Source organism: Palaemon carinicauda, chromosome 27 (genome assembly GCF_036898095.1).
Source record: "Palaemon carinicauda isolate YSFRI2023 chromosome 27, ASM3689809v2, whole genome shotgun sequence".
Classification (NCBI taxonomy): domain Eukaryota; kingdom Metazoa; phylum Arthropoda; class Malacostraca; order Decapoda; family Palaemonidae; genus Palaemon; species Palaemon carinicauda.
In genome coordinates, this window is record NC_090751.1 from 30,842,419 (window position 1) to 30,870,349 (window position 27,931).

The following is a 27,931-nucleotide window of genomic DNA, read 5'->3' on the forward strand; positions in this document are numbered from 1 at the left end:
TCTTTTTGTAAATATTTTATTGGAGATAAGAAGAATATGTCAGACCTAGAAGCCAGGTCTCTTTTTAATGAACATGTTAGAGAACATAGAGGATCAACTTTTATCTATACTGATGGCTCCAAATGTGATGCTGGCGTTGGATTTGGAGTACATAGTAATGGTTTTAATTGTAGAGGTGCACTTCCTCTGACCGCTTCCATATTTACTGCCGAACTGTATGGCATATTAACCGCTATTGAGAAAATAGCATTGGAGAAGGAGGGTAATTTTACAATTTTTAGTGATGCAAGGAGTGTCCTTCAAGCTATGGAAGTTTTTAATTCTAATAACCCTTTAGTTTTAAAGATTTTAGAATGGCTTTTCATAATTGGACGGAGAGGTATAACAGTTCAATTTTGTTGGGTTCCAGCACATGTAGGTGTGTCTGGGAATGAGAAGGCAGATTCACTGGCTAAGGAGGCTGCATCAGAGTTGCTGCCAAGAAGGTATCCCATTCCCTGTGATGATTTCTTACCTGACATCAAGAAATTGGTTTGCAATAAATGGCAACAGCAATGGGATAGTCAAGATGGCAATAAAATGCGAGAGATAACAAATGACATATCTCCTTGGAGGTATAATATGATGCCCCGAAAATGGGAGACGTCTCTTTGTCGTCTCCGTATTGGTCACACTCGGTTTACACACGAGTTTTTGCTGAAGGGCCAACACCAACCATATTGTGACGACTGTGTAGTACCTCTAACAGTAAGGCATTTGTTGACCGAATGCCCCAATTATAACAACTTGCGGAATAGATATTTGTTTGAGGCTCGAGGTGAGGGTGGCAGGTTCATCCTTGCCAAGATTCTTGGAAATGTGGTGTCCTACCATGCAAGTGGCATTTTTAGATTTATTTCAGAAGCAGGTCTTCTGAAAAATATTTAACTTTTATTACATTCAACTTTTATGATTTTAATTGAATACTCTTTTATTTTTTATTTTATTTTATCTTTTATTTTTGTATACATAAATTAAATGTTACCGGCGTCAATGACCTCAGATGTCAGGATGCCTGAAAACTTTGAATCAATCAATCAATCCTCAAGTCTCGAAAGAGACCCCCTGACGAACCACTACGTAGTCCCCAGACCACCACCTTTCTGGGTAGACAGTGTTCCTGCTAGCCTATCTTCAGCCAAGCGAGTCACATGGTCTCTCTTACGACTTAGCCCATTCAGGGGGTTAGGGGGAGACAACTTCAGGTTTGTCCTTGAGGTTTGTTGCCGAGACTCAGAATCCGGGAGTGCCGGACCCGCTTCGACTCCTTCCAGGGCTCGAGTCTCCGTCCTGTATCAGATGACTCAGACCATCTCCTACCTTGCCGGTAGGGAGTCCGAGCTGGTGTCTTCAGAGAACAGCTGCAGTTCGTCTTCAGGTCCAAGTCTCGTTCGTGGATCCTGGGTAACGAGAAGGGTCTCCAGGAGTACCATCTCAGCCTGGATTCGCAGGGCGCTACACCCTGCCTTGAATCTTGACCCTTCTCCGTCGCATCGCCCTAGAGCCCATGATGTCAGGGGCTTAGATACGTCCCTGCCCTTCATGGAGCATCTTTCAGTGACGCAGGTCCTGCAAGCGGGGATGTTGAAGCCTCAGACCTTCTTCTCAGCCCCATACCTGCAAGACATGACCCACAGGAGGCTCGATACGTTTGTATCGGCCCTGTGGTGTCTTCACAACAGCTGGTCTAAACCTCAGGCTCCTTGATGGACAAGTAGCAGAAGGTTGAGGGCATTGTTACCTGGTGTTAGTCTGCATGAATGAAAAGATCTGTCTGGCCCTTATTCTTTTCTTCATCCTCTCCCACAGAGAAAGCAGCATCCTGGGTTCTCTGCACAGCTGACCCCAAACCACTGCAGGTAGACCATGCTTCCTTGTGTTCCTAGTATTAGGTGTAATACTGTCATGTCCCCATACCCTGACGAGGTGGTATTGGGAGAGTCCTAGCCTGGATTTCCTTCTGAGGGACTCCAGGGCAACTGCCTGGGACAAATCACTTTTCACCTTCGCACACACCTTACGTAGGCCGCAGCAGTTTCACAACCCCCAGCGAGGAGCAGGGATTCCCTCCTCATACTTGCAGTGAGTGTAGGGAGTGGTCTGCCTCCCAGTGGGAGAAGTTCGGCCGTCGGCGTAAGAAGAAGTCCAAGAGAGACCGTTCTCCTTCAAGGGTAGCCTTGAAGAAGGAAATTCCTTTGCGCGTCAGGGGTCCCCTGTGCGCTCTCCTATGCGTTTGCACACATGCGCTCGCCTAAGAAGCATTCTTCGGACTCTTCTCTTCAGCGCTCTCCTGTTTGCCAGCGCTCTCCCAGTCATCAGTGCTCTCCTCTGCGTCAGCGATCTCCTGATCGCCAGTGCTTTCCCGATCGCAAGCGCTCTCCTGATTGTCGACGCTCTCCTAAGCGTACGCGCTTGCCTAAGCGTACGCGCTTGCCTGCTGATCGTCAGCGCCCTTCGGAGCCTGCTTCACGCCGTGTGCGCAAGCAGTCTTCCGAGCGCTCAAGTTCTCCTTCGGTTTCTGCTGTGCGCCGGGTGCGCCAACAGTCTCTCGAATGAGTTAGGTCTCCTGCTCGTCAGCGCACACTTGCGCTTTTGGTTTCAGACAAGTGCTCTGCGTGCCAACGACCTCCGGTATCTGGATCTTCAGATCTAGAGGCAGGCAAGGATGGGACAACTTTGCCTCGCCCCCGCGCACATGTGGGCCTATCTCCATCTGCGCAACAGCGCGCGCGCACTCCAGTGCATTCTTCCAGAGCTCCTGCTCGCTCGCGCGCACTTGAGCTTCCTGTGGAACTTGTTCGCGAGCGCTCTCCTCTGCGCACAGATCCATCAGATTCTGCTCCTCAGAGGGCTGCGCACCAGCGCCCTCAGGCTCGTCAGCGATCTCCTAAGCGCCTGCGCGATCTGTTGCCTGCGTGCAAGTGATCTCCTGATCGTCAACGCTCTCAGCTTCTAGATCGTTATAGGTCTCCGAAACGCGCTAAGGCAAATTCACCTGAGCGCTATCGGTCTCCTTCTCGCGCCGCGAATTATCGATCGCCAACGCGCCATCCTGATCCGGTGTGCAAACCCTCCCCATCGCACCAGCAATCGTCTGATCGCCAGCAATCTCCCACGCGAGAGAAATCGCCTACTCGCCATTGCTCGCCGAAGCATCATCGATCTCCTCCGCGTGCGCCTGCTCGTCAATGTGCCCCCTCGCCAGCACGCCCATGGGAAGGACTAAGAGGAGGGTCACCAAAAACACCATCTCGGCTTGGATTCGGCGAGTTATTCATCACGCCTTGAATCCAGACCCTCCTCCGTCACGTCGCCCCAGAGCACATGACGTCAGGGGCATTGCTACGTCCCTGGTCTTTAAGAGAAATTTTTCTGTGACGCAGGTACTTCAAGCTGGGGTCTGGAAGCGTCAGACGACCTTCATTGCCCACTACCTGCAGGATGTGACCCACAGGAGCCTCGATATGTTCTCTATCGGCCCTGTGGTGGCAGCACAACAGCTGGTCTAACCTCAGGCTCCTTATTGGACAGATAGCAGAAGGTTGAGGGCATTATTACTCGGTCTCATTCTGCATGAATGAAAGAGTATGTGTGGCCCTTACTTCTTTCTTCATCCTCCCCTCTCTTGGGGAAAGCAGCATCCTGGTCTCTGCATAGCTGACCTCAACCTCTGCAGGTAAACCATGCTCCCTTGTGTTCCTAGTATTAAGTTAATACTGTCGCGTCCCCCATACCCTGACAAGGTGGTATTGGGAACGCCCTAATCTAGATTTCCATCTAAAGATCTCCAGGTCAACTTCTAGGACAAGTCACACTTTTTCCTTCGTACACAAGCTTATATAGGCCACTTGTTTTTTGCAGAGCAAGAGAACTTGTGAGGTGCAGGGACTCCTTTTCTCGAAGTGCTAATCACTCAGATTCTGAGTCCCCAGGTAAAGCCAAAGCCAGTAAGGCTGGGGACTTTCCACCCTTCCTAAGGGTGAGTCACCCTATGTAAATAGCGTGGTTTGTATTTTGGTTACGGAACAAATGACAAATTCGGAGATAATTTGTATTTTTCGTAACCATACAAACCTTAGCTATTTACACATATTTGCCTGCCAGCCCTGTCCCCCAAGACAAGTCCTACCTCTAAGTGAAGTGAGACAACTCACCAGTGTGTGAGGGGGGGGGGGGGTTAGCTAGCTACCCCTCCCCTACCCCTGCTAACTAGCGCAGGGGTAGTTAACCTTCGCTAAAATTCTAATGGCTTGTCATTTCAGCTACGCCGAAAGTAATATCCTATGTAAATAGCTAAGGTTTGTATGGTTAGGAAAAACACAAATTATCTCCGAATTTGTCATTTTAAAACTTTGCTTAAATATTTTAAGGTATTATTGAATTTGCACAGATGCAAAAATAATGTTAGCAATGAAGGTATTTCAAATCCTAAAAAGAAATGAAAATCCAGTTTGTTTTATTAAATGAAATAAACTTGATTAATTTTGGTCTGTTGTTTTTCTCTCTTTGTAAATGAAAACTGTAAAAAGGAAACTTTTTTTTTTTTTTAATTCTTATGCAGAAATGTCCTATATACTGTATAGCATTATTGTTGTTGATGATTACAATTATGGGAGGTGGGATTAGTTAACATTAAGAATTATTCAAAATATGAATCTCTGTTTCAGGAATGTGTTAAAAAGCAGCCTCACACTCCAAGACCTTGGTGTTGCAGTCATAATGAATGGCGAGTCGGGAGATTGCAGCACTCCTGTCCGGCGCTCGTCCCGTGCTCGAAAACCCAATTCGCGCTTTGCCGAGGATGAATTAGACGGTTGCATTAAAAAAATCGTCGTTGGTGTTTCAGCCTCAGAGGTTGCTGGTTCTGGGAGTGGTACACCTTCACGACAGAGGAAGCCTGGTAAAAAACGTGAGAGTGAATGTGAGGATTTGGAAGAAAGCCCACAGTCATCTAAAGAACCTGGTAACATTGTAAGCACTTTACCTCAGACCCAAAATAAAACTGATGATTCAATAAATGGTGTTGGGAATGAAAAAGAAACTCATTCTGACATTATGGGTAGGTTAAAATCCTCCCCCGAAAAGCCCCAGGAAAGAAGGACACGTAGCAACGCAAGGAAGGATACTTTGGAAATTTTGCCTAAAGAAGAAAAGAAAAGAAGTCGAAAGGCTGCCAAAGGAAAAATTAAAGGTGGTGAGGAGAAAGAAGTTAAAGAGTGCTTGGAATTAGAGGAAACCAAAAGCGAATCTGTTTCAGAAATACCGGTAGATAAAGATGGAGCATGTGCTGAATCATCTAAAGCTGCTGAATTTGGGGAGACCAGCAGTCTTAAGGATCCACCAAGATTAGAAAGCTCAAATGAAAGTCAAGGAAGTGTTGAAGATGATCTGTCTTTGCAATCTCCAAGCAAAGATAGACAGAAAGGAAAACATGTTAAAAAATTGGATCTTGTAGCTGATGCAGAAAAAGAATATGAGGTACAGGACAAGGGAACGAAATTTGCACTGAAAAGCAGAGTGTCAGAGAGTAAATATGATGAGGAATTTATGGATAAAGAGAGTCATGGGGAACCTAAGTTGTCACCATCTAGATTTAAAGCTTATGATGAAGCAGTGGAACCAAGAATTGGGCATAGCGAGAGCATTGGGAAACAATCAACCACTGGAGTGAAGGATGATGTAGCTCATGAGAATATAAAATCAGATGAGGGAGGTATGCAGCATTTATTGGTATCCTCCGGAGAAAAGGAGGAGGGATATGGAGGCGCGCTCATAAATATAAGAGATAAAGAAGGTTCACCACAAAAGGAATTTTTAGTTTCCCCTTCAGTACATGAAACAAAAGTAGACCACCTTAGTTCAAGAGACCGGGCAATTCACGAAGAGTCTTCGGAAGTAAATCCAAGTCAAGGGAAAGTTGATTTCTCTGAAGCTGAAACATCTACACCTTCTCGTGGGCGACGTGACTCGACTGGTAAGAATGTTTGCACTCCTCAGCGTCGTAGCACTAGATCGGTGTCCTCTGAGAATGAAGCTTCAGGAAGCAAGTCCCGCCCAGATGATGAAATGGAGGTGTCTGCAGGCATGGTGGATAATAAAACTACCTCTCCTGTGAAGCGAAGAGGTAGGAGTGCCAAACTGCCCTCAAAGGGAAGTGGAAAAACTGTACATGAAGAGCTTTTATCAGTTGAAGTATTAAATATTCCAGAAAACACCAGAACTAAGACAAAAAATATATCGGGCTCTTCACTTACACCCTCAATACAAGATTCACCTGACAAGCTGAAAACAGAGAAAATGGTCTCTGATATGAATCCTCTTCCTCAAAACTTCCAGGAAATCAAAAACACCTGTGAGGGGTCAGTTGAAATAGAGATGAAAGTAGGAATCAGTGAAGAGGTAGAGGGTGATTCAAAAAAAGAACCCAAGGAAGGTTTTGTTTCAAAAGGAAAAAGAAATAGAAGTGAACGAAACAGTGAAACTGAAGATATTGGGAGTTTAGAGAAGGTACCAAAGGAAAAAAGGAAGAAAGATCTACCTGAATGTGCATTAGACTCTAGCCAGGAAGAGGACTTGAAGCGAAAGCGTCAAGATGAACCAAGTGAAGATCAAATAACAAAAAAAAGAAAGAAAAGCAACGATGATAATTCATGTGATATACCCTCTGATGATAATCATGGATCAGAAAATCGAACAATTTGGGACTGTCGCGATACAGTAGCGCAAAAAGAATTTGAAGGCGTCGCTAAACCAGATATGATGATGAAAGGAGAAAGTTCTAGTACACCGGTTGCATCAAAAGTCATGAAGGATGAGAATAAATCTGGGGAAAGTAAATCAGGCTCTGAAGGAAGTCTCAAAATAGGTCAGAATGAGCCAGTAAATGTTCAACCCATGCCTGATGTTCAAGAAAGAAGACAGAGCTCTGTTGGTAGTATTTTAAGTCTATTGAAACGTCCAGATAGTAAGAAAATCGAAAGTACTAGTAGTAGTGGGAAGAGTTATAAGACCGATTTAAAGTTTTCTGAAAGTAAGAGACAGGATGACAGAAAGTGGAGAAGAGATGATCATGAGTCTGCCTCTTTAGATGCTAAAAATCAAGATGAAAGAATCTGGAAAGCTGCAGTAGAGAAATTTGAAGCCAAAATGGATGATGACATTAGTAGTAGAGAGCGCCACGCTAGTGGTCATGATGGTGACCAAAGAAACGCTAGTGAAGGTTCCACTAGTAAATTTGCAGATATATCCGAAAAGGAAGGTGATGGTTTGGATAGAAATATGACATGGGATAGTATGAAAGAAATGGCTCCTTTCATGCCTAGTACCTTTTCAAACAAAAAAAGAAAGGTAACTAAGAGCACTGTGGAAACAGATTCTTTTCCCAAAACATTGGAATCACAGATTAAAGAAACTGATGATGAGAAGAAAATTGTTGAGGAAAGAAGACATAGTTCAATAGGAAACATTCTAAGTTTTTTGAAACGTGGCGGTCAGTCCAATGTACAACCTAAGCAGGATGATTTACAGAGTAAGGCAGAAGACAAAACTAATTCAGTGAGTAATGAGAGTAAGATATTCAGCTTTGTTGAATCTTCAAGAAAGTCGTCATTCCCTAGAGATGAAAGTTACAATTCATATGGTAACCAGGAAAGTAATCCTCCTCAAAGTAAAAGTGTGCCCAAAACTCGAGAGAGAAGAGTATCCAGGTGGTCTGCCAGAGAGGACACTACAGAAGCATCTGGAAGTCATTGGGATAATGTACAAAGCTACCAGAGTAGCTCAGGTTTACCTTCACAAAGTAGTAGTAGTAGAAATACTAATTGGAATGAAAAACCAATTGTTGGAGCTCCCTCATTCAGTAAGTGGGAGAATTTACCTTCTGAGCGTAAGCCAGCAATAGCGGTCAGAAGTGAAAGTGATGATGGAGCTCGTGTATCAGATAAGACTATAGCCAACAAACCTTACGGTACTTGGAACGAAGAGAGGCCATCTTGGAAAAGTTGGGGCCATAATCAAGAGCGGCAAGGAGAGTTTGAATCTTCAAACAAGATGTATGAGTCTGAATGCTCAGAAGATAAATTTAGGGATTCTGATAAGGAAAGTAAAGATAGTACCTCAGATGATGAAAATCTTGATTTTGGGAATAGGGAAGGAATTTCAGAGTTCATTGAGTCTTATGCTGACGAGTTAGATCAATCAGGAGAGGATGTAGTACCCAGTAATAGTCAACCACACACGTTTCACAGGGAAATACAAGCACCGTCTCAAAACCGTGACTCGACTTGGTCTTCAAAGAAGGAGAGGGAGAGGTCATTGTCACCTAATCGAGAAATGTTCACATTACCAAGTGAAAAGGAATTGAGTTCTCCACCTCGGGAGAGAGTTTGGTCTCCAAGGAGTAGTGAAATAGTTTTGTCTCCTAAGAGTCGAGAGCTAATGTCATCACTAATGAACATGGAAGTTAAATTAACACCTCAGATGCAAGAACTTATGTCATTACAGAATAAACCTGATTCCGTCCCCTCACAAGATGTGCTCCGTTACCCTGGTAAACATGATGTTATAAGCATTCCTTTACCGGGTGATTCTGATCTTCCAACTGGAAGAAAGGAGAGAACTGGTGTCAGTGCATTTATTGAGTCAGAATATTCTTCCAAATGTCCTGAGAATAATCAACAAATCATGAGTGCTGTAAGAGGTGCAAGTCCCCAAGAAGGAAATAGAACTAGTTCACTTGAAAGTTCTTGGAGAAATCCTCCTAATAGACATGATAGACCCTGTGGAGGAAGGTATGATGTTAAGAATGAGCATTTTAAAGCATTAGAATCTGTTAAAGATGAAGATGATGAGGACGAACAATTTGAAGTTAGAAATAGCAGAATAGAAGCTATTCATGAGGATAAAGAAAATCTAGAACCAAAATTGGAAGAGAGGGATTTTTCAGAAGTGGAAAAACACGAGTATCAGAGAAAAATTCAGAGGGACATAGAAGTGAAAGAGGAAAGAAACAGAATCGTTGTCGATCAACGAATGAAATTATTTAATCATATAAAAGAAAATTTGTATCTTAGTGATAGAAAGAAGTCAAAGAGGAGTAAGGAAGTAAGAAGAATGGTGTGTGACTGCTCTCTTACGAAAGAGGAAATTGCTCGCGGTGAAGTTGGATGTGGTGAAGATTGTCTCAACAGACTACTTATGATAGAATGGTGAGTTAACCTCTTGGACTTAATGCTTTGATTTTTCTTATGATAAACCACTGCAGATTATGGTTGGGATTTTGTTACAAGAGAGATAATGTACAGTAGCTTACTGTAGGATGCTTTGTTTATATTTAAAACTACACTATAATTACAATAGTCAGAACACTTAAATCTCATTAGTTATTGTTAGTTTCCTTTTAGGAAAGCTTTGAAATAATTATTTCAATGTTCAAGGAATTTCATATATTATCCACTTATGAATTAATGCTTTCATTTGTAGGTTCTACTTCCCTAAATAAATCTAATTTTCTGAATTACAATTGACACTGAATTTGATATTTATTGTATTTTTCCTTTTCCCAAAAGGTAAGGTTGATGACCTGCTTAAATTTACCTTTCATCTAGTCTTGTACCGTTTGGCTGCTAGATAAACCCAGTCATAAGACGTTCAATTGGATATAGTGTAATGGTCATAGATTCAGTGGGAATATATTCTGTGAAATAAGTTTTTTTCTCAGTGACTTAATCTCACTTACATCTCTTCATTTTGTCTTCACCTATGTATTTGTTCTATCCATTATATATCTGTGAGTTGCTTATAGTGTTGCTTCATCTTTTCCCTGATGGATCTGTTGTATGGTTGACAATTAGTCTGTTCCTTGTTTTCTTGATTATAATATTACCAGCTATTATGTAGTTGTCATCTAATTCACTTTCATTTTTATGTAACTGTTGTATGATATGGTTATTGTTTACCCATATGGTGAGATTTGAAAATTATCTGGTTAGGTTTAGGTTTGTAAGTATTATAGTACTTTCATGAATTTGTGGATGAGTAGGGTCTTTGTCTCATTAATTTCTGGGTTTGCATGAATGTGTGTTTGTGTGGTGTGATGATTAAATGAGGACTAGTATAAAGTTGTGTAAATATTTGAAGTGGATTGTATTTATACAGTAGTATATATGGGTAGGAAAGATTAAAATAGTTTGAAAATATTTAAACCCTGGTAGATTTAACAGTTTGTATATGAAGTTTGTTAATCATATTTAGGGAAACATGGGATGTTGTTATAAAGAATTTAAAAGTATTAAGTTATTTGAATGAATTTGGAAGGGTGGTTTAAAAAGTGCCAGTATAATTTATTGAAAAATGAGTTGATAGAAAAGTAAAGACATCTATTCCATAAAGTGATATCCAGGGAGCATGAGGATGTGTAAAGCAGAAAGGAAAGTCAGAGTAGGGTATATGTGAAGTCAATTTGAATATTTGTACATTTGTAAGTGGACAAAGATTTTCTTTCTGTTTTGAAACGGCTCACTTTTAGGAAAATGTGAGAAATAATCAATGAAAATTGTTCACTGCAATGTTCAGTATGGTCATTTTATTGACTGTTTTACTTTTAATCTTCCAGCGGTTCACGGTGTCCCCTTAAAGAGTGTTGTACAAATAAAAGATTCCAAAATTTTGTGTATGCGGATGTTGAAGTCTTCAATGCAGGAGATAAGGGATGTGGTATTAGAGCCCGCAAAACAATACCTGCGTAAGTATGCTTTGATGTTTTTAAAGTTAAACAATTGGTTGGCTTTTAGGTTTTGATTTGCAATCGTAGTCAGTGCTAAGTTTATGTCAAAACTCATCCAAAATGAGATGCATAATGTCTTAATTTTCTCAGAATGTTAATTGATGAAACCATTTTCATCATTCATTTTACTAGGATCTTCATTGAAATACTGAATGGATAAGCAGTGGCATAGGACTGACATGTGCCTCCAAAAGTAATTACATAATTTTTTTTCATTGCAAATCCATCAAGTATAATTGTTCCCAGATTGAAGTCTTGTAGTTGTAAGAGGTGGGAGTTGATGTTTACATGAGAGTATGTGCACCTTTGTGCACTTGCTATGGATACTTCCCAAGCTATGTTTTAAAGGTTTAAATCGACACATTTCGTTGTCACTTTTCACTCTGCCTCCTTTGATATTCAGTACAATTTTCCTAAGAGATTAATTTATTTTATTATCTCATATTGTGAGCAATTAATAAGCTTACTGTTAAAGGTAGCTGTCTTGCTAGTTTTTTGTATGTTTTGCTGTTGGTTGGTAAGGAAGTGCATATCTGATATTGCATTTTGTATTTAAAATTTTCATATACTGTACTGTACAGTATTAGTATAATGTTACCCAGACCATTAACATATCTTGTTTAGGGTCAATATTTTACATTAAACAGAAACCATTATGTATTAAAGTATCACTTGTTTGAGGGTTTTCAGATGTCTTGAAATTTAAATTTTCTTTTCAGAGGAACTTTTATCATGGAGTACGTAGGCGAAGTCTTTGATGCCCGTGAATTCAAAAGAAGAAGAAAAGAGTATTCTCGTAATCACAGTGCACATTTTTATTTCATGGCCCTGAAGGGTGACCTCTTTATTGATGCAACCAGGAAGGGAAATATATCAAGATTCATTAATCATTCCTGTGATCCTAATGCCCAGACTCAAAAGGTAAGATTTTTTGTTGTTGAAATCCTAGTTATAAATGTCGGCAGATACATTTGTGTTGTGTACAGGTATTGATATGTACTGTTTCAATATTGTTCAATTTGGATGAGTGTTTTTCTTATACCTCTACACTATTGATCTTTGTAACTTCATTCTGAAAAGTAAAATCAATTGAGAGAAATGGTTTTTATCTAAAGCCAGCTACAATTTTCATAGTTTACAATGGTTATAGCCATCATCTAGAAAACCGGTGAAATTTTTTATATCTGGATGACATTTGTTTTTGTATGGTTGCTATAGATAATTCTTACTATAGTTTTCTTTTACAAAGTCTTTCTGTAGTTGAGCCGTAGCTTTAGTAACAAGGAGTTGAACCTCATTTTTTGTTTCTCAATTAGAAGTGAATTTCTTTGTACCGTATATACTTGTGTAACAGCCGATCTCGCCTATTGTGCTAACCCCCAAATTTTCACCCATAAAATATGATTTTATCGTATATCTCGCGTATCATGCGAGTTACTTTTTAAGAAACTAAGTTACACAGACTAACATTTTTTATTTCATTTCTTTATTCCATCATCTACTTCAATGGGTTAAAAATTTAAAGACAAGGTTAATATTATCGTTAGTAACATTATAATCATTGCGTAAACGTATACAGCCACAATAACAACCGAACAAAAAAAAAAACAGTTGTTTTGTTATGAACACTCGAATCAAATAGCAGCTGTTTTGTTTGTGTATCGATATTGTATGATAGTAAAAGTAGATAAGACTAACGTTATTACGTTATACTATTCACTATGGAGAAAAGATTAAGAAAATGTACTGTAAAATACAAACTAAAAAGCTATAAATAAAAGGCAAGAAAACAAACAATATTCATAGCCACAATTCTGTTTGGAATCGGGGAAAGCTGTGTCTGAAACTGGAGGAAACAAAATGGAAATTTATTGGGAAGCTATGAATTAGCAAATCGTGTAATTGAATGTAAATGCTTAATTTCTGAGATAAAGTTACAAAGTGTCTGATAACAGCGAATATATATTAGTTGTATCACAATATAAATGATTGGTTAAGCTTTGTAATCAAGTACCTCAGCGCTGAAAAAAACTATAAACTATTGTACATCGGCAACATGAATGAAACTGGTTAACTTCTTTATGTGATTTAACTCAACTGTAAATAGAATATGAGAGAAGTATTTCAAAGGAAACTATTGAAATTAGTATGTTATTTGGAAAATAATAGATCAGGTAATGATAGTTTCTTGTAATATATATGAAATATCCTTCGGCAGTCTGTCTGAATCAGCTGATTTGGAAAGCATACAGGAGTGTCGATTGACTTTCAAATGTAAACAATGGAAGGGGTTATAATTTTCATGGTTTTATTAATAGAAATGTTACTTAAATATAAATATTACAGGCCTTATTATTGGATGGAGTTACGCATAACATCAGTTAAATAAAAATCTGGGTTATTTCAAATAGAGCTATATTTTCTTTAGCCCAGTAAATGGATATACAATTTGATCGACGACGTAGCCTAGTCCCAAGAGTGCATATGCTAATTTGATATCTCGTGTATGATGCCCAGTTTAAATTTAGCTTTAAAATTAGTCTTCAAAACTTGCATGTTACGCGAGTATATACAGTAATTATTTATGGGAGTAAGAGTTTGCTTATACAGAGCTGTGTAGTTTATTTAAAAGTTTTATTTAGATTGTTTATCATTTTATAACATATAACTTTTGGCTGTTATTACAGTGGACTGTCAATGGCGAACTCAGAGTTGGTTTCTTTGCTCAAAAGATGATTGAAGCTGGTGAGGAAATAAATTTTGATTACCGATTGGAACGTTATGGGTAAGTATTTTTAGTTGAATACTTTACTTTTAGTTGAATACTTTACTTTATATTGTATACATAACATGGGAAGACATTTGATATACACTTTTTGGCCTATCTAGTATTGTCTTGGAGTAATTGTAGGTATTTGATCAGGCCAGGCCACCAGCTGCCCGTTGAGATACTAACACTAGAGAGGTATGGGGTCCTTTGACTGGCCAGACAGAACTACATTGGATCCTTCTCTCTGGTTACAGTTCTTTCCCTTTGCCTACACATTCACCGAATAGTCTGGCCTATTCTTTACAGATTCTCCTCTGTCCTCATACACCTGACAACACTTGAGATTACCAAACAATTCTTCTCCACTCAATGTGTTAACTTCTGTACTGTAATTGTTCATTGCCTACTTAACTCTTGGTAAGGGTAGAAGAGACTCTAGCTATGGTAAGCAGCTCTTCTAGGTGAAGGACACTCCAAAATCAAACCATTGTTCTGTAGTCTTGGGTAGTGCTATAGCCTCTGTACCATGGTCTTCCACTGTCTTGGGTTAGAGTTCTCTTGCTTGAGGGGATACTCAGCCACACTATTTTATCTAATTTCTCTTCTTGTTTTGTTAAAGTATTTAGTTTATATAGGAAATATTTATTTGTTCCGTAACTGGAATACAAACCACGCTATTTAAATTGGGTAATTACTTTCGGCGTAGCTGAAAGGACGAGCCATTAAAATTTTAACGAGGATTTACTACCCCACCGCTAGTTAGCGGGGGTTAGGGAGGGTAGTTAGCTACCCTCACCCCTCTTAATGAGAGAATGCCTTTATGAAGTCATTGAGCTTCAGCACGGCATTCTATTCCCGTGCTGAAACTTGGTGACGGGCAAGAGGTCTCTCGAACTTGGGGAAATTGCTCCCCCAGTTTGAATCTCTCTCTCTCTCTCTCTCTCTCTCTCTCTCTCTCTCTCTCTCTCTCTCTGTGTGTGTGTGTGCGCGCGCACGCGCGCGTGCTGTTATAGTGTTAGATACGTCTATTATTTTTTTCCGAGAGAGAGTAAACAAAAATGTGTTTAGAGTACATATGATTTTTAACAGCGTCAATGAGTTGAAAAACAATTAAATGTAACTAAGAAAGTAATAACAGCTAATCTGAATTCCTTTGTTAACTAAAACAAATAAATATTGATACAAACACACTCGTGTGCGTATGCACAAACACACACACAGGTGCAAAAATTGTTATGCAGTAAGAGAGACTGTAGGGGAGGAGGTAGAGATGGTGACTGCGATAACATACCGTAACTCGTCACTGAAAGTGATGAAAATAAAAAATCAAAAGAAAAAAAATTTAAAAAATATGAAATATAAAAATAAAAAAAAATAAATAAGCTAAGTTAGATTAAAATATCCGTAGTGTAAGTTACGGTATGTTATCGCAGTCACCATCTCTACCTCCTCGCCGATCGTGTCTCCGTGTGTGTGTGTGTGTGTTTGTATCAATATTTGTTTTAGTTAATAAAGGAATTCAGATTCGCTGATATTGTTTTTTTAATTACATTTAACTGTCTTTCAACTCGTTAACGCTGTTAAAAATCATATGTACACAACACATTTTTGTTTAATCTCTCTCTCTCTCTCTCTCTCTCTCTCTCTCTCTCTCTCTCTGTGTGTGTGTGTGTGTGTGTGTGCGCGCGCGCGCACGCTTTTGGCCGGAAGCCCGTCATTGCAGATATAGGGAGGATGATTCCATAGTTTCTCGGTCTCAGTCTTAACAGGCGGGTTCAGCTTACACCTGTGCCTCTATATCTGTTTTGATGCTATCCTTCGGGTAGGGTATGGAGTGGACCATCTGGGAAGTATACACTCACTGTGCTGGTAGTGGAGAGTGCAAATTTCCCTCCCAACATGTGATGCCTTAATGTTCTCAAGCAGGTAAATCAAACTATTCAAAAAATCACTCTTCTCTTTTCTTTATTCTGATGGATTCTTGTGAGAATGACCCCACCTCCCCTGGATATGCTGACTCGCCCCCGGCATTGTTGACGACCTCTGGCAATTCATTTATAGAAAACTCCATTGACGGTGTAGGAACTAAAAAGGACTATTTCTTTAAACATTCGGAAAAAGGGTAATTTGGGCAACACAGGAAAACAATGTCCTGCATGTTACCCAAATCCCATTAGAAGCTAATTATGATGTGCTACATAAAATATTTGAGTGTTATGGATTAATAAAAGAAATTAGAATGAAACTTCAAGATGATAATTGGGAATCTTGGTTATCATTTAATTGTTATGAGGAAGCATTTAATGCAAGCCGTAATATTGTTGATATTGAAGTAGGTAATATGAGTGTTAAGGGTGCTCTGTGTGATGGGGCACCTAAAGATCTGGATGTCTACAGACCAGTAGACTGGGCTGATAAAGATATAGAGGCAGATATGCCATCCCAAAGAAAGCCAAAACCACCAATGTGGCTTCTTGCTCAATCTGTAGGAGGTATGGAAAATTATTTCAAGATCTGCAAATTTCATCAGAGGAAGGTAGGTACGATCGCACCTGTAGATATACCTCGCTTCGGGAAGAAAAGTTACTTGATAAAGGCCAAGTCATACACACAGTCTGTTATACTGTCCAATTTGAAGACAGTAAATGATATAAAATTGGACATCAAACCCCATCTAAACTTTAGCTATGGAAGGGGAGTGGTTTTCAATAGGGATCTATATGATTTTACCGAAGAGGAGATATTGGCTATGTGTCCTCTATCAGTGTGGAAAGTACATAAAGTACCTGGAACATCAATGATTGTTCTTACTTTCCAGGATGCTGATGTACCTTTCCACATAGACATAGAAAACGAAAGGATCAGAGTTCAACCTTTTAAGCAGAAGCCACTGCAATGTTATAATTGCTTCAAATTTGGAAATCCTTCCAAAGTTTGCAATAATGAAAAAAATTGTAATACTTGCTCCAATATTTACCATGGGGAATGTACACTTGAGGTAAGGTGCTTAAACTGCAACTCTAATCATAAATCTAATGATAGGAGTTGCCAGTTTTATAAGTTAGAAGAGGCTGCCCTCAATAAATAAATTATTGAACATGTAAGCGTGGGGCATGCCTAGAGATTATTAAATAAATCTAATACTTATGCAAAGACATTAAAAATAGGAGAAAAAGTTCCTCGGGAATCATCTCACCCACCTACTACTGTAGGTAGTTCTCGAAAAAGGAATTCACCATCTATTGATAAAATGCTGCATAAGACAAGAACATCTCCTCGTAAAGATTTATCATTGAGTATCAACAAAAAGACATTGCCCACCACTATCAAACCTTTGTCCCCCATTACAAAGGATAGTACTAACCTCTCCCAGGCCATATCCTTGCCTGATTTAATGGAGATTCCACTTGACACCAAGTTATCAGGTGTACCTATAGTTGGGAAGGTACTAAAACCTGGTAACTCGCAACCTATTAATCGTAAAAGAGAGAGACCTCCGTCTTTCTCACCTCCTTCCATAAGAAATACTAGAATTATGACATCAAATAATTATGATGTTTTGTCTGTTGATGTTGCCGATCAACCAGAAGACAATTTAAATTAATCAGAAATTCAAGTCCCATCCCCCTCAACAAATATATAAAAAAGATACAAAGAAAATATATAAGGGTAAGGGAGACACCAAGGGAGATGTGCATGAGTGTTGTAATTCAAGAGGTATTAGTTTGTTGAGTGTAGTTGGAAAAGTGTATGGTAGAGTAATGATTAATAGGATTAAGGATAAAACAGAGAATGCAATCTTGGAAGTACAGGGTGGTTTTAGAAGTGGTAGGGGTTGGATGAATCAGATTTTTACAGTTAGGCAGATATGCGAGAAATATTTAGCAAAAGGTTAGGAGGTGTATGTTGCGTTTATGGATCTGGAGAAAGCGTATGATAGAGTTGATAGGGAAGCAATGTGGAATGTGATGAGGTTATATGGAGTTGGTGGAAGGTTGTTGCAAGCAGTGAAAAGTTTCTACAAAGGTAGTAAAGCATGTGTTAGGATAGGAAATGAAGTGAGTGATTGGTTTCCGGTGAGAGTGGGGCTGAGACAGGGATGTGTGATGTTGCCGTGGTTGTTTAACTTGTATGTTGATGGAGTGGTGAGAGAGGTGAATGCTCGGGTGCTTGGATGAGGATTAAAACTGGTAGACGAGAATGACCATGAATGGGAGGTAAATCAGTTGTTGTTTGCGGATGATGCTGTACTGCTTGCAGACACAGAAGAGAAGCTTTGACGATTAGTGACAGAATTTGGAAGTGTGTGAGAGAAGAAAGTTGAGAGTTAATGTGGGTAAGAGTAAGGTTATGAGATGTACGAGAAGGGAAGGTGGTGCAAGGTTGAATGTCATGTTGAATGGAGAGTTACTTGAGGAGGTGGATCAGTTTAAGTACTTAGGGTCTGTTGTTGCAGCAAATGGTGGAGTGGAAGCAGATGTACGTCAGATAGTGAATGAAGGTTGCAAAGTGTTGGGGGCAGTTAAGGGAGTAGTAAAAAATAGAGGGTTGGGCATGAATGTAAAGAGAGTTCTATATGAGAAATTGATTGTACCAACTGTGATGTATGGATCGGAGTTGTGGGGAATGAAAGTGATGGAGAGACAGAAATTGAATGTGTTTGAGATGAAGTGTCTAAGGAGTATGGCTGGTGTATCTCGAGTAGATAGGGTTAGGAACGAAGTGGTGAGAGTGAGAACGGGTGTAAGGAATGAGTTAGCAGCTAGAGTGGATATGAATGTGTGAGGTGGTTTGGCCATGTTGAGAGAATGGAAAATGGATGTCTGCTAAAGAAAGTGATGAATGCAAGAGTTGATGGGAGAAGTACTAGAGGAAGGCCAAGGTTTGGGTGGATGGATGGAGTGAAGGAAGCTCTGGGTGATAGGAAGATAGATGTGAGCCAGGCAAGAGAGCGTGCTAGAAATAGGAATGAATGGCGAGCGATTGTGACGCAGTTCCGGTAGGCCCTGCTGCTTCCTCCGGTGCCTTAGATGACCGCGGAGGTAGCAGCAGTAGGGGATTCAGCATTATGAAGCTTCATCTGTGGTGGATAATGTGGGAGGGTGGGCTGTGATACCCTAGCAGTACCAGCTGAACTCGGTTGAGTCCCTTGTTAGGCTGGGAGGAACGTAGAGAGTAGAGGTCCCCTTTTTGTTTTTGTTTCTTTGTTGATGTCGGCTACCCCCCATAATTGGGGGAAGTGCCATGGTATATGTATGTATGTATTTCTCTTTTGAATGTTGAAACATGGCACAGATTTTAGGTTCATGTTGAGAAGTTTGTTTAATAGTGTTGGTAAATTTAGTTGATGCATTTTTTTATTGTTTTTGCAATGGTTAATTCTTGATTATTAATGAAAAAATTATTCCAATCATTTTTTTTTTCAATTGATTTACTATTGATATAATTTCTGTAATTTTGATTTCAGCCGTGAACCCCAAAAGTGTTATTGTGGGACTGCAACATGCCGAGGTTGGCTGGGAGAATCACCTGATGAAAAAACAAAAGAAGAAAAAGAGGAGGAGAGAAGACAGGAAAGAGACAGAAGGAAACGAGAGGAGAAACGGTCATATGTTGAAGATGTTGATGTAAGTTTTTGCAGTTGTATACTTGTTACTTTAACTTAATTACTATTCAAGCCATATCTTCTTGTGATTTGTGAAGTAAGCATGGCCTTTTTGCTGTGAAACTATGGATAAATGATATTGTTGGAGTTGCCTGTAGTGTGTTTTCACAAAATGGTAATAAAATCAAAATTTTGAATTGTGTTGAAGGTTTTTCATAGAAGAGGGCTGTCATAGCTTTGATTGTTTAGGAATGATTAATTTGCTTGTTTCTATATTGAAAAAAAAAAATCACATTCAATCATTTATTGATAGTATTTTATATGGATTAAAATGATAGAGAAAAAATTACTCAGTAGAGTCAATGCATATCTAAATTACTCCGTAGAGTCAATGCATATCTTACTGTATGTTATATGTGTTACTTCCAAGTTAACAAGCTATTGTAGCTTTTAGCCTACTCGCAGAATGCTAACTCGTAGGGTTGAGCAAAGTTTAAATCACTTACTATTTGGCGGAAGTTTGAATGGATTAAATCAATTACTAGTGGAAATTAAAGTACACTGTATCATAATTGCTTATAAGTTGTCACCTTTAAATTGCCAGCTCTGGAAGAGTCAGGTTTTACTCATTAGGCTGGTTAATCTCCTCCTTTTAATAATGCCAAACCTCCTTGGAATGGTCTCCTCTGCTGTGACTCGCAATTAAAAAGTATCTCATTGCTCCTCTGTTCTGCTAAGCGGTACATGTATGTGTTGCTTAAGCAATTCCTGTGGGTCGCTGCTGTATTAAAGTATCATAATTACATATATATATCACATTCCTCAAATAGTCTATGCTCTGATGATGCTTGCTGTTTAATATTATTTCATTGCTCCTTTGTTCTGGCAAGCAGTACATCAATGTGCTGTGCATGCCATCCACGCAGATTTCCTATCAAATTATCATAATTACCTATAATTTATATCAACCCTCGAACAAGCTACTGTTATAGTAGTTGCATACTGTATTATACTCTTAAAAGCAGGTTAGGATGCAAAGCTATACAAGCACCTAAATTTCAAATTTTAGAAAGGGATACAATGCACAGGAAAAAAAGTAACTAAGTGTTCTTAATAATGAGAGGTTCTTTGTATGTGCATTCAACTTTGTTGCATGAATTTTGTCCAAAACTTTTGATTCAATACCTTTGTGACGTAACATTCTTTTATGCAATATTCCTCCTATAACTGTTAATGATGATTATTTATTGCAGCTTGAAGATGAGATTGAAAAACTTAACGCAAAGAAATTGAGAACACGACAGGATATTCTTAATTTGTGTCGACTTATGGTCAGAGCAGACAATTCAAATTCAAGAGTCATGCTCCTTCGTCTTGTCCAGAGTAGCACATCAGCTTGCAAAAGGTTGTTTATGGATTATCATGGACTTTCTCTTCTGTGGTCTTGGATGGCAGATTTAGGCTATGCTTATGAGCATGCTTCCATCAAGATTGAAGTAAGTGAATTCCTTCTTCCTCAAAAGAACAGTGTTATTAGTATTCTTTTTATTCTAAAGCATTATAGATTTTAATATCTACAATTTAGGAAATCCAATTCTTGTGTAAGATGATTAAGGTTTTTTCAGGATAATTTAAAGTTGTTTTGTAACCGAAATACAAACCACGCTATTTAAGTAGGGTATTACTTTCGGCGTAGCTGAAATGACGAGCCATTAGAATTTTAACGAGGGCTTACTACCCCCTCGGGGGTAGGGGAAGGGTAGCTAGCTACCCCTCCCCCCTCACACACCGGTGAACTAGTTGACTTTGCTTTTGGCTCGGGTGATGAACAGACGTGTCTGCTCTCACCTTCGTGTATTGACAGCCTTAATCTTTTTTGCTTTTTCTTTTAGTTGTGTGTTTGAAAGTTGGCCCCTCTCTTTATCATGCGGAAGTGCCTCGGGTTACCAGACCGCCCTTGTGGGACATATATGTCGGCGGTCGAGACGGACCCTCACACCTTGTGTCCGTTCTGCAGGGGCCAATGGTGTGATAAGGATAAAGTTTGTAGTGAGTGCAGGGAGTGGTCTACCTCCCAGTGGGAGAGGTTTTCCCGGCGCAGAAACAAGAAGTCCAAGCGGGATCTTTCTCCTTCAAGGATCTCCTTGAAGAAGGAAATCTCCAAGGACACTTCTTTTGTTGCCCGAAGCTCCCACTCGATCGGTCTCTCCCGAGAGGCCGTCGAGCGGTAGCGTAGGCCGTACCTTTGGTGACCGACCTCGGGGTTCGGGAGAGCGATTTTCCTCCCATAGCGAGGCAGCTCCTCTTCCTCCTCCGGGGGAGGAATTTATCTATGAATGTAGCTAATGATGATTTATTGCATCTTTGGGCTTCCTTGGGGCTTAAGGGTTTGCCTCCCAGAGAAGCCCTGTTTGAACTTATCTAGTTGGGAGCAGCTGTCAAACAGTCGCCGGTGGTAGTGGAGGTTGACCCTCTGTCTATTGTCGACGTTGTTGTGGCAGAGGCTTTCAGTGAGTTGGATCAAACCTCTGCCTTGGGTGCTAATGTTGCTGAAGGCTTGGTTCCCCCTCCGAACATCCTCCGAGGAAGGGGCCAAGTCCAACGGTCTCTCCTGCAGTTGATTCTCCCCCTCGGTGGAGTTCACTAACAGAGACTCCTCTTTGGAGGACTGACGATGGTGTTCCTTATGCCCCCAGAGGACGTATCCGACGCAAGGCTCGTCTTCCTCTTCGCCGTAGAGGCCTTTCTTCTCCCCACAAGGGTCCCCCGCAGAGGATCCTCCTTACCGTGGTTTGACTGTTGCAGCTGCATCACTGGACCTCTCTGCAGATCGTTCGCGACCTCCTTCGGCTGCCAGATCTGCTGACGTCCCTTCTCCGTTCCTGGCAGCTGACACGCTGTTGTCGCCCACGCACCTCGTTTTCCAACGGACACCGGTCCCTTCGGTTCAAAAGGGGTTTGCTCACAATGTGAGCAAGTCCCCTAAGTGCCAGGTATCCCTTGCGCGCCCACGCTCTCCTGCGCGCAAGCGCTCGCCTTTTCCTGATGTTCCTGAGACAACGACCCAGAGACATCCTATGCCAGGGAGAACTTGCCAGCGAGCTCCTGCTGCAGAGTCGACAAGCCAGCGCTCTCCTGGTCGCCACCGATCTGCTCGTCAGTGCTCACCTGAGCACCAGCGATCTCCTACTCGCCAGCGCACAGCTGCGCGCCTTGATCCTGTTATGCTCTACACGCATCCACGATCTCCTGCTCCAGCTTGCCACGCGCACCTGCGCGCCCTCGATCTCTGGATCTGGGCACAGGAAAGAGGAGTCGTCCCTTGCCTTCTCGCCAGCGATCTCCTGCGTGCCCTCGGGACTCGCCCACCCGTCAGCCCTTCGCTTGCGCACCATCGCGCGCAGTCACCTTTGCGTGCACAGGTTCCAACCCCTACTGTGCGCCCTTCCAGAGGCTTCCGAGATCCTGCGTGCCCACAAGCAGTCTCCTTCTCGCACTTCCACGCTTGCTGGTCCTTCTGTGCGCCCTCTGTCTTCACCAGACCACGCACCTGCCCGCCATCGATCTCCTGCATGCACGCGCGCACCATCTCCGCGCGCCATCACTCCCCATCACTCGCCCACGAGCCTGCTCGCCGTAGATCACCTACACGCCCGCACGCTCCGTCTCCTGCGCGCTATCGCTCGCCTGCGCACCATCGCTTGCCTGCGCACCATCGTTCTCCTGCTCACCAGCACTCGCCCGCGCGCACCGGTGCCTTCATCTCTGCGCGCACGCACACGTGCGCGAACGTTCGCCTGCGTGTGTACCTGGGATTATTCCCTCGCGCGAGCCTAAGCGCAATTCCCACCGGGTTTCGCAACGAGCAGTTAGGTCATCTTCCCCCCCTCCCCCCCAAGCGCAGACCAGCGCGCCTGCAGGAGGAGGGTAGATCTTCAGATAGGTCCAGGTACCCATCTTCTTCCCTTTCTTTCCAGGCAGGCCATGTTGTAGTCTCTACTCCAAAGGATCGCCCGATTCCCTTCCCTCCAGAGGGAGTCTCTGACACTGCGTCTGTCAGTATCCAGCATGGTTTGAGTCCCTTATCAGAGCTGTCGTCCAGGCTGTTAAGCCTGCCTTCTCTGATTTGGGCCTCAAACCAAGGGCAGCTCCAACCCCACTGAAGAGGAAGAGAGGAGTAGAAGTCGTGGTGACTTCTCCTCGGGTCAAGCCGGCTCCTAAGAAGTCCGTCAGGAAGGCTCCTTCCTTCTGCAGACGTTTTCTCCATCCCCTGTGGACGAGGATTTTCCGTCCTCAGGGGAGTCTTCCGAGTTGAGACCTTCTCCCACGACACCAATGGGAGCAACCCCACCTCAAGCAGGAGAATCGCCCCGTGTTGGGGCGGAGAAGAGCCCTCAGACTTCGTTATTGGAGTCCTGTATCCCTCCTAGGAGGGAACCGAAGGACTCGAAGACCATCCCGAAATCTTCCAGGATTCGACCAGAGCCAACGAGACCCGCGGAGAATGTCCACGTGTCCCCTCCAAGAAGAGCCTTTGGGGACGGAAGACTTCGCTGCCAGTTCTCCAGGGGGAGAGCAGCAAGAGTCAGAACATGCCTTCTGGCAGGTCTTGACTCTGATAAGGAATCTCAACAAGTTTCCGGACCCTGAGATTCCTCTTCGTGAGGGCAAGGACACGGTCCTGGACAGAGTCTTTGGCACTCAGAAATCCACTAAGGCCAGTGCGGCTCTGCCCTGGTCCCAATGGGGGAAGAGTGCCAGGGACAAGGTTGAGGGCCAGTTCTCCGAGCTCGCCTCCTCCAGCTGTTCCACTGCTGGCAACAAGCTCCTCCCGCCTCTTCGTGTCCACCAGAGGAGGTATTTTGAGATCATGGAGGAGTCTTGTTTAGCTTTTCCATTGCACCACTCTGTAGTAGAGCTTACCAAGGGAGTTCCTCTTGATAGACTCTCTAGCCGGCAAATGACTTAATCGGCGACAGAGATCCTAAACCAGGAGAAGGTCGCGAAGTGTGCCATGCAGGCTACTTCGTGGCTGGATGGGGCATCCTTTTGCGATCTGAGGATCTGTCCAAGGAAAGCACTAGGAAGGCCCTGGAGACCTTCCTTCTCTCGGGCACCTGCACCATTGAGTTTCTGGCCCACCAAGTCTCAAAGTTGTTGGCCAATTCGATCTTGAAACGACGTGATGCGGTGGTAGAGAGGTTCCATTCGAAGGTCTCAACCGTCGAAGTCAGCAAGCTTAGACACACTTTCCTTATTGGAAAGAGCCTGTTTGAGCCCAAGGATGTGGAACAGGCAGCTGAGAGGTGGAGGAAATCCAATCAGGATTCTCTCCTCCAAAGGGCTCTCACATCGAAGCCCTACAAACCTCCAGCACCTCAACAACAACCTCGCCAGTTCAAGACGACGAAACTGGCACCGGCAGCAAAGACAATAGTGTCCAAACAGCAGCCCTTTCCTGTCAAAGACAAGAGGGGCAAGAATCCTAGGGGGAGCGGCCGAGGCCGCAAACGCTAGGATTGGCAATCCCCCTGCATGTCCACCAGTGGGGGGATGCCTGCAAACTTGCGCAATCGGGTGGCAGTAACTCGGGGCTGATTCCTGGACGGTTTCTGTAATCGGTCAAGGATATCGCGTCCCGTTCATAACATCATCTCTACCTCCCCTGACAGCAAATCCAGTATCGTTGAGCTACTATGCCATGGGATCGGCAAAGGGGCTAGCCGTACGGGCAGAAGTTGAGACTATGCTAAAGAAGGATGCTCTCCAAGAGGTCGTCGACGGGTCCCCAGGCTTCTTTAGTCGACTCTTTCTTGTAAAGAAGGCATCTGGAGGCTGGAGACCAGTCATCAACCTCTCAGCTCTGAACAGGTTTGTCAAATAAACTCCGTTCAGCATGGAGACAGCAGACACGGTCAGACTTGCAGTGAGACCACAAGACTTCATGTGTACATTGGATCTGAAGTACGCATACTTCCAGATCCCAATCCATCCGTCTTCAAGGAAGTACTTAAGATTCAGCCTAGACAACAAGATCTACCAGTTCAAGGTGCTGTGTTTCGGTCTCTCCACAGCACCTCAGGTTTTCACCAGAGTGTTCACCCTGAGATCTTCGTGGGCACACAGGATTGGCATTCGTCTACTCCGTTATCTGGACGACTGGCTGGTCCTGGCAGACTCGGAGTCAACCCTTCTTCGACACTGGGACAAGCTTCTGGGACTTTGCCAAGATCTAGGGATCATGGTAAATCTCGAGAAGTCGTCTCTGCTTCCAACTCAACGACTGGTATATCTAAGCATAATCTTGGACATCAATCTCCACAAAGCATTTCCATCAGACGACAGGATAGCAAGGCTGAGGAGGGTCGCAGATCCTTTCCTCAGATGAGAAGAATTCCCAGCCCAATCGTGGTTACGTCTCCTCGGTCACCTTTCCTCTCTGGCCCGTCTAAGTTCCCAACGGCCACCTCAGGATGAGATCCCTGCAATGGCAGCTCAAGTCGCGGTGGAATCAAGGTCACGATTTCCTGGACATTTTGGTCCCTATGGGTCCTGCGGAACGGACGGACCTTCAATGGTGGGTGACAGACGAAAACCTCCGAAAGGGAGTGGCTCTTCTCGTCCTCCCCCCAGATTTGATGCTGTTCTCGGACGCCTCAAAAGAAGGGTGGGGGCCCACGTTCTGAACCACAGGACCTCAGGCCTATGGTCAGAATCAGAAAAGTGCCTCCATATAAACCTGCTAGAGATGAAGGCCGTCTATCTGGCACTTCAACAGTTCCGACAGTACCTGGCGGGTCACTGTGTGGTGGTGATGAGCGACAACACCACGGTAGTGGCTTACATCAACAAGCAGGGAGGTACCTTTTCAGAGCAGTTATCCCATCTTGCAGTAGAGATACTGAGATGGACCGAAGTCCACTCGATTCCACTATCGGCTCGCTTCATTCCGGGCAAAAGGAATGTGCTCGCCGACAGTCTGAGCAGAGCATCCCAGATAGTGCGTACCGAGTGGTCTTTGGATCCTCTAGTAGCCAACGAAGTCCTGACTTTGTGGGGTTCCCCGACGGTGGGTCTGTTCGCGACAGCCTTGAATTTCAAGCTTCCGTTGTACTGCTCTCCAGTCCCAGACCCCAAGGCACTCTGGCAAGATGCCTTCCAACAACGGTGGGACAACATCGACGTTTATGCCTTTCCCCCATTCTGTCTGATGAGAAGGGTGCTCAACAAGACCAGAATATCGGTCAACCTGTCAATGACCTTAATAGCTCCGCTATGGCATCACACAGAGTGGTTCCTGGACCTTCTGCAGCTCCTGACGGAACTCCCGAGAGAACTCCCTCCTCGACACGAGCTACTCAAGCAACCACACCCCAACATCTTCCACAAAGCCGTAGCATCGCTGCGGCTTCAGGCCTGGAGACTATCCAGCATCTCCTCACAGAGAGAGGCTTTCGCAACAAGTTGCGGAAAAGATGTCTCGACACCTGCGAAAGTCATCCGTAGGCGAAGTGGAGAGTCTTCTGTGGTTGGTGTCGTGGAAGGGGTCTCTCTCCACTCGATGCCATTATTCCAGCAATAGCGGAAGAAATGCACCTTTCAGTCTTGGCAGTGAAAGGCTATTGCTCAGTCTTAAGTCTTGCCTTCAGGCTAAAAGGAATGGACATTTCCTCCTCGCTGGAACTTTCTCTACTCATACTAAGTTATGAACTTACCTGCCCTTAGTCGGAAGTGAGACCTCCTCCATGGAACGTGGTTAAGTCCTCAGGGCTCTTAAGAGACCCCTGTTCGAACCATTACGCCAGTCTTCTGATCGCCACCTAACTTGGAAGACGGTGTTCCTACTTGCTTTGGCCTCGGCCAAGCGAGTCATCGAACTTCATGGTCTCTCGTATGACATCGCCCATTTAAGGGGATGGGGGGAGGTAACGTTCAGGTTCATCCCTGAGTTTATTGCTAAGACTCAAAATCCAGGAGTGCCGGACCCCCGGTTTGACTCCTCCTGGATTTCTAGTCTCCGTTCTGTAACAGATGACCCAGACCATCTCCTACTGTGCCCAGTAAGGAGTCAGGTTGTATCTTAAAAGAACAGCTGCAGTTTGTCCTCGAGTGCAAGCATTATTTGTGAGCACAGGAAGGACGAAGAGGAGGGTTACTAAAAATACTATCAACATGGATTCGCAGGGTCATCCACCATTCCCTGAATCCAGACCTTCCTCCGTCACGTCGCCCTAGAGCACATGATGTCGGGCATCGCTACCTCCCTGGCATTCAAGAGAAACTACTCAGTGACGCAGGTTCTACAAGCAGGGGTTTGGAAGTGTCAAACGACCTTCACAGCCCACTACCTGCAAGACGTGACCTACAGGAGGCTTGATACATTCTCTATCGGCCCTGTGGTGGCTGCACAACAGCTGGTCTAAACCTCAGGCTCCTTAATGGACAAGTAGCAGAAGGTTGAGGGCATTGTTACCCAGTTTTAGAGTGCATGAATGAAAAGGTATGCCTGGCCCTTATTCTTTTCTTCATCCTCCCCTCTCTTGGGGAAAGCAGCATCCTGGGTTCTCCGCACAGCTGACCTCAAACCACTGGTGGTAAACCATGCTTCCTTGTGTTCCTAGTATTAAGATAATACTGTCACGTCCCCCATACCCTGAAGAGGTGGTATTGGGAAAGTCCTAACCTAGAATTCCATCTGAAGAACTCCAGGTCAACTTCTTAGGACGAGTCACAC

General features: G+C 43.1%; 1 protein-coding gene across 5 annotated transcripts in view; it reads left to right on the plus strand.

Moving 5' to 3' along the window:
- Set2 (SET domain containing 2) overlaps nt 1–27,931 on the plus strand; it is an 86,630-nt gene that overhangs the window by 18,695 nt on the left and 40,004 nt on the right. For all 5 annotated transcript variants that reach the window (XM_068350975.1, XM_068350977.1, XM_068350976.1 and 2 more), the window contains exons 2-7: nt 4,707–9,245; nt 10,652–10,780; nt 11,542–11,743; nt 13,510–13,607; nt 19,060–19,219; nt 20,451–20,693. In XM_068350975.1, the coding sequence (XP_068207076.1) occupies nt 4,759–9,245; nt 10,652–10,780; nt 11,542–11,743; nt 13,510–13,607; nt 19,060–19,219; nt 20,451–20,693 (5,319 nt within the window). In that variant the 5' untranslated portion in view covers nt 4,707–4,758. The remainder of the gene's footprint in view (nt 1–4,706; nt 9,246–10,651; nt 10,781–11,541; nt 11,744–13,509; nt 13,608–19,059; nt 19,220–20,450; nt 20,694–27,931) is intronic.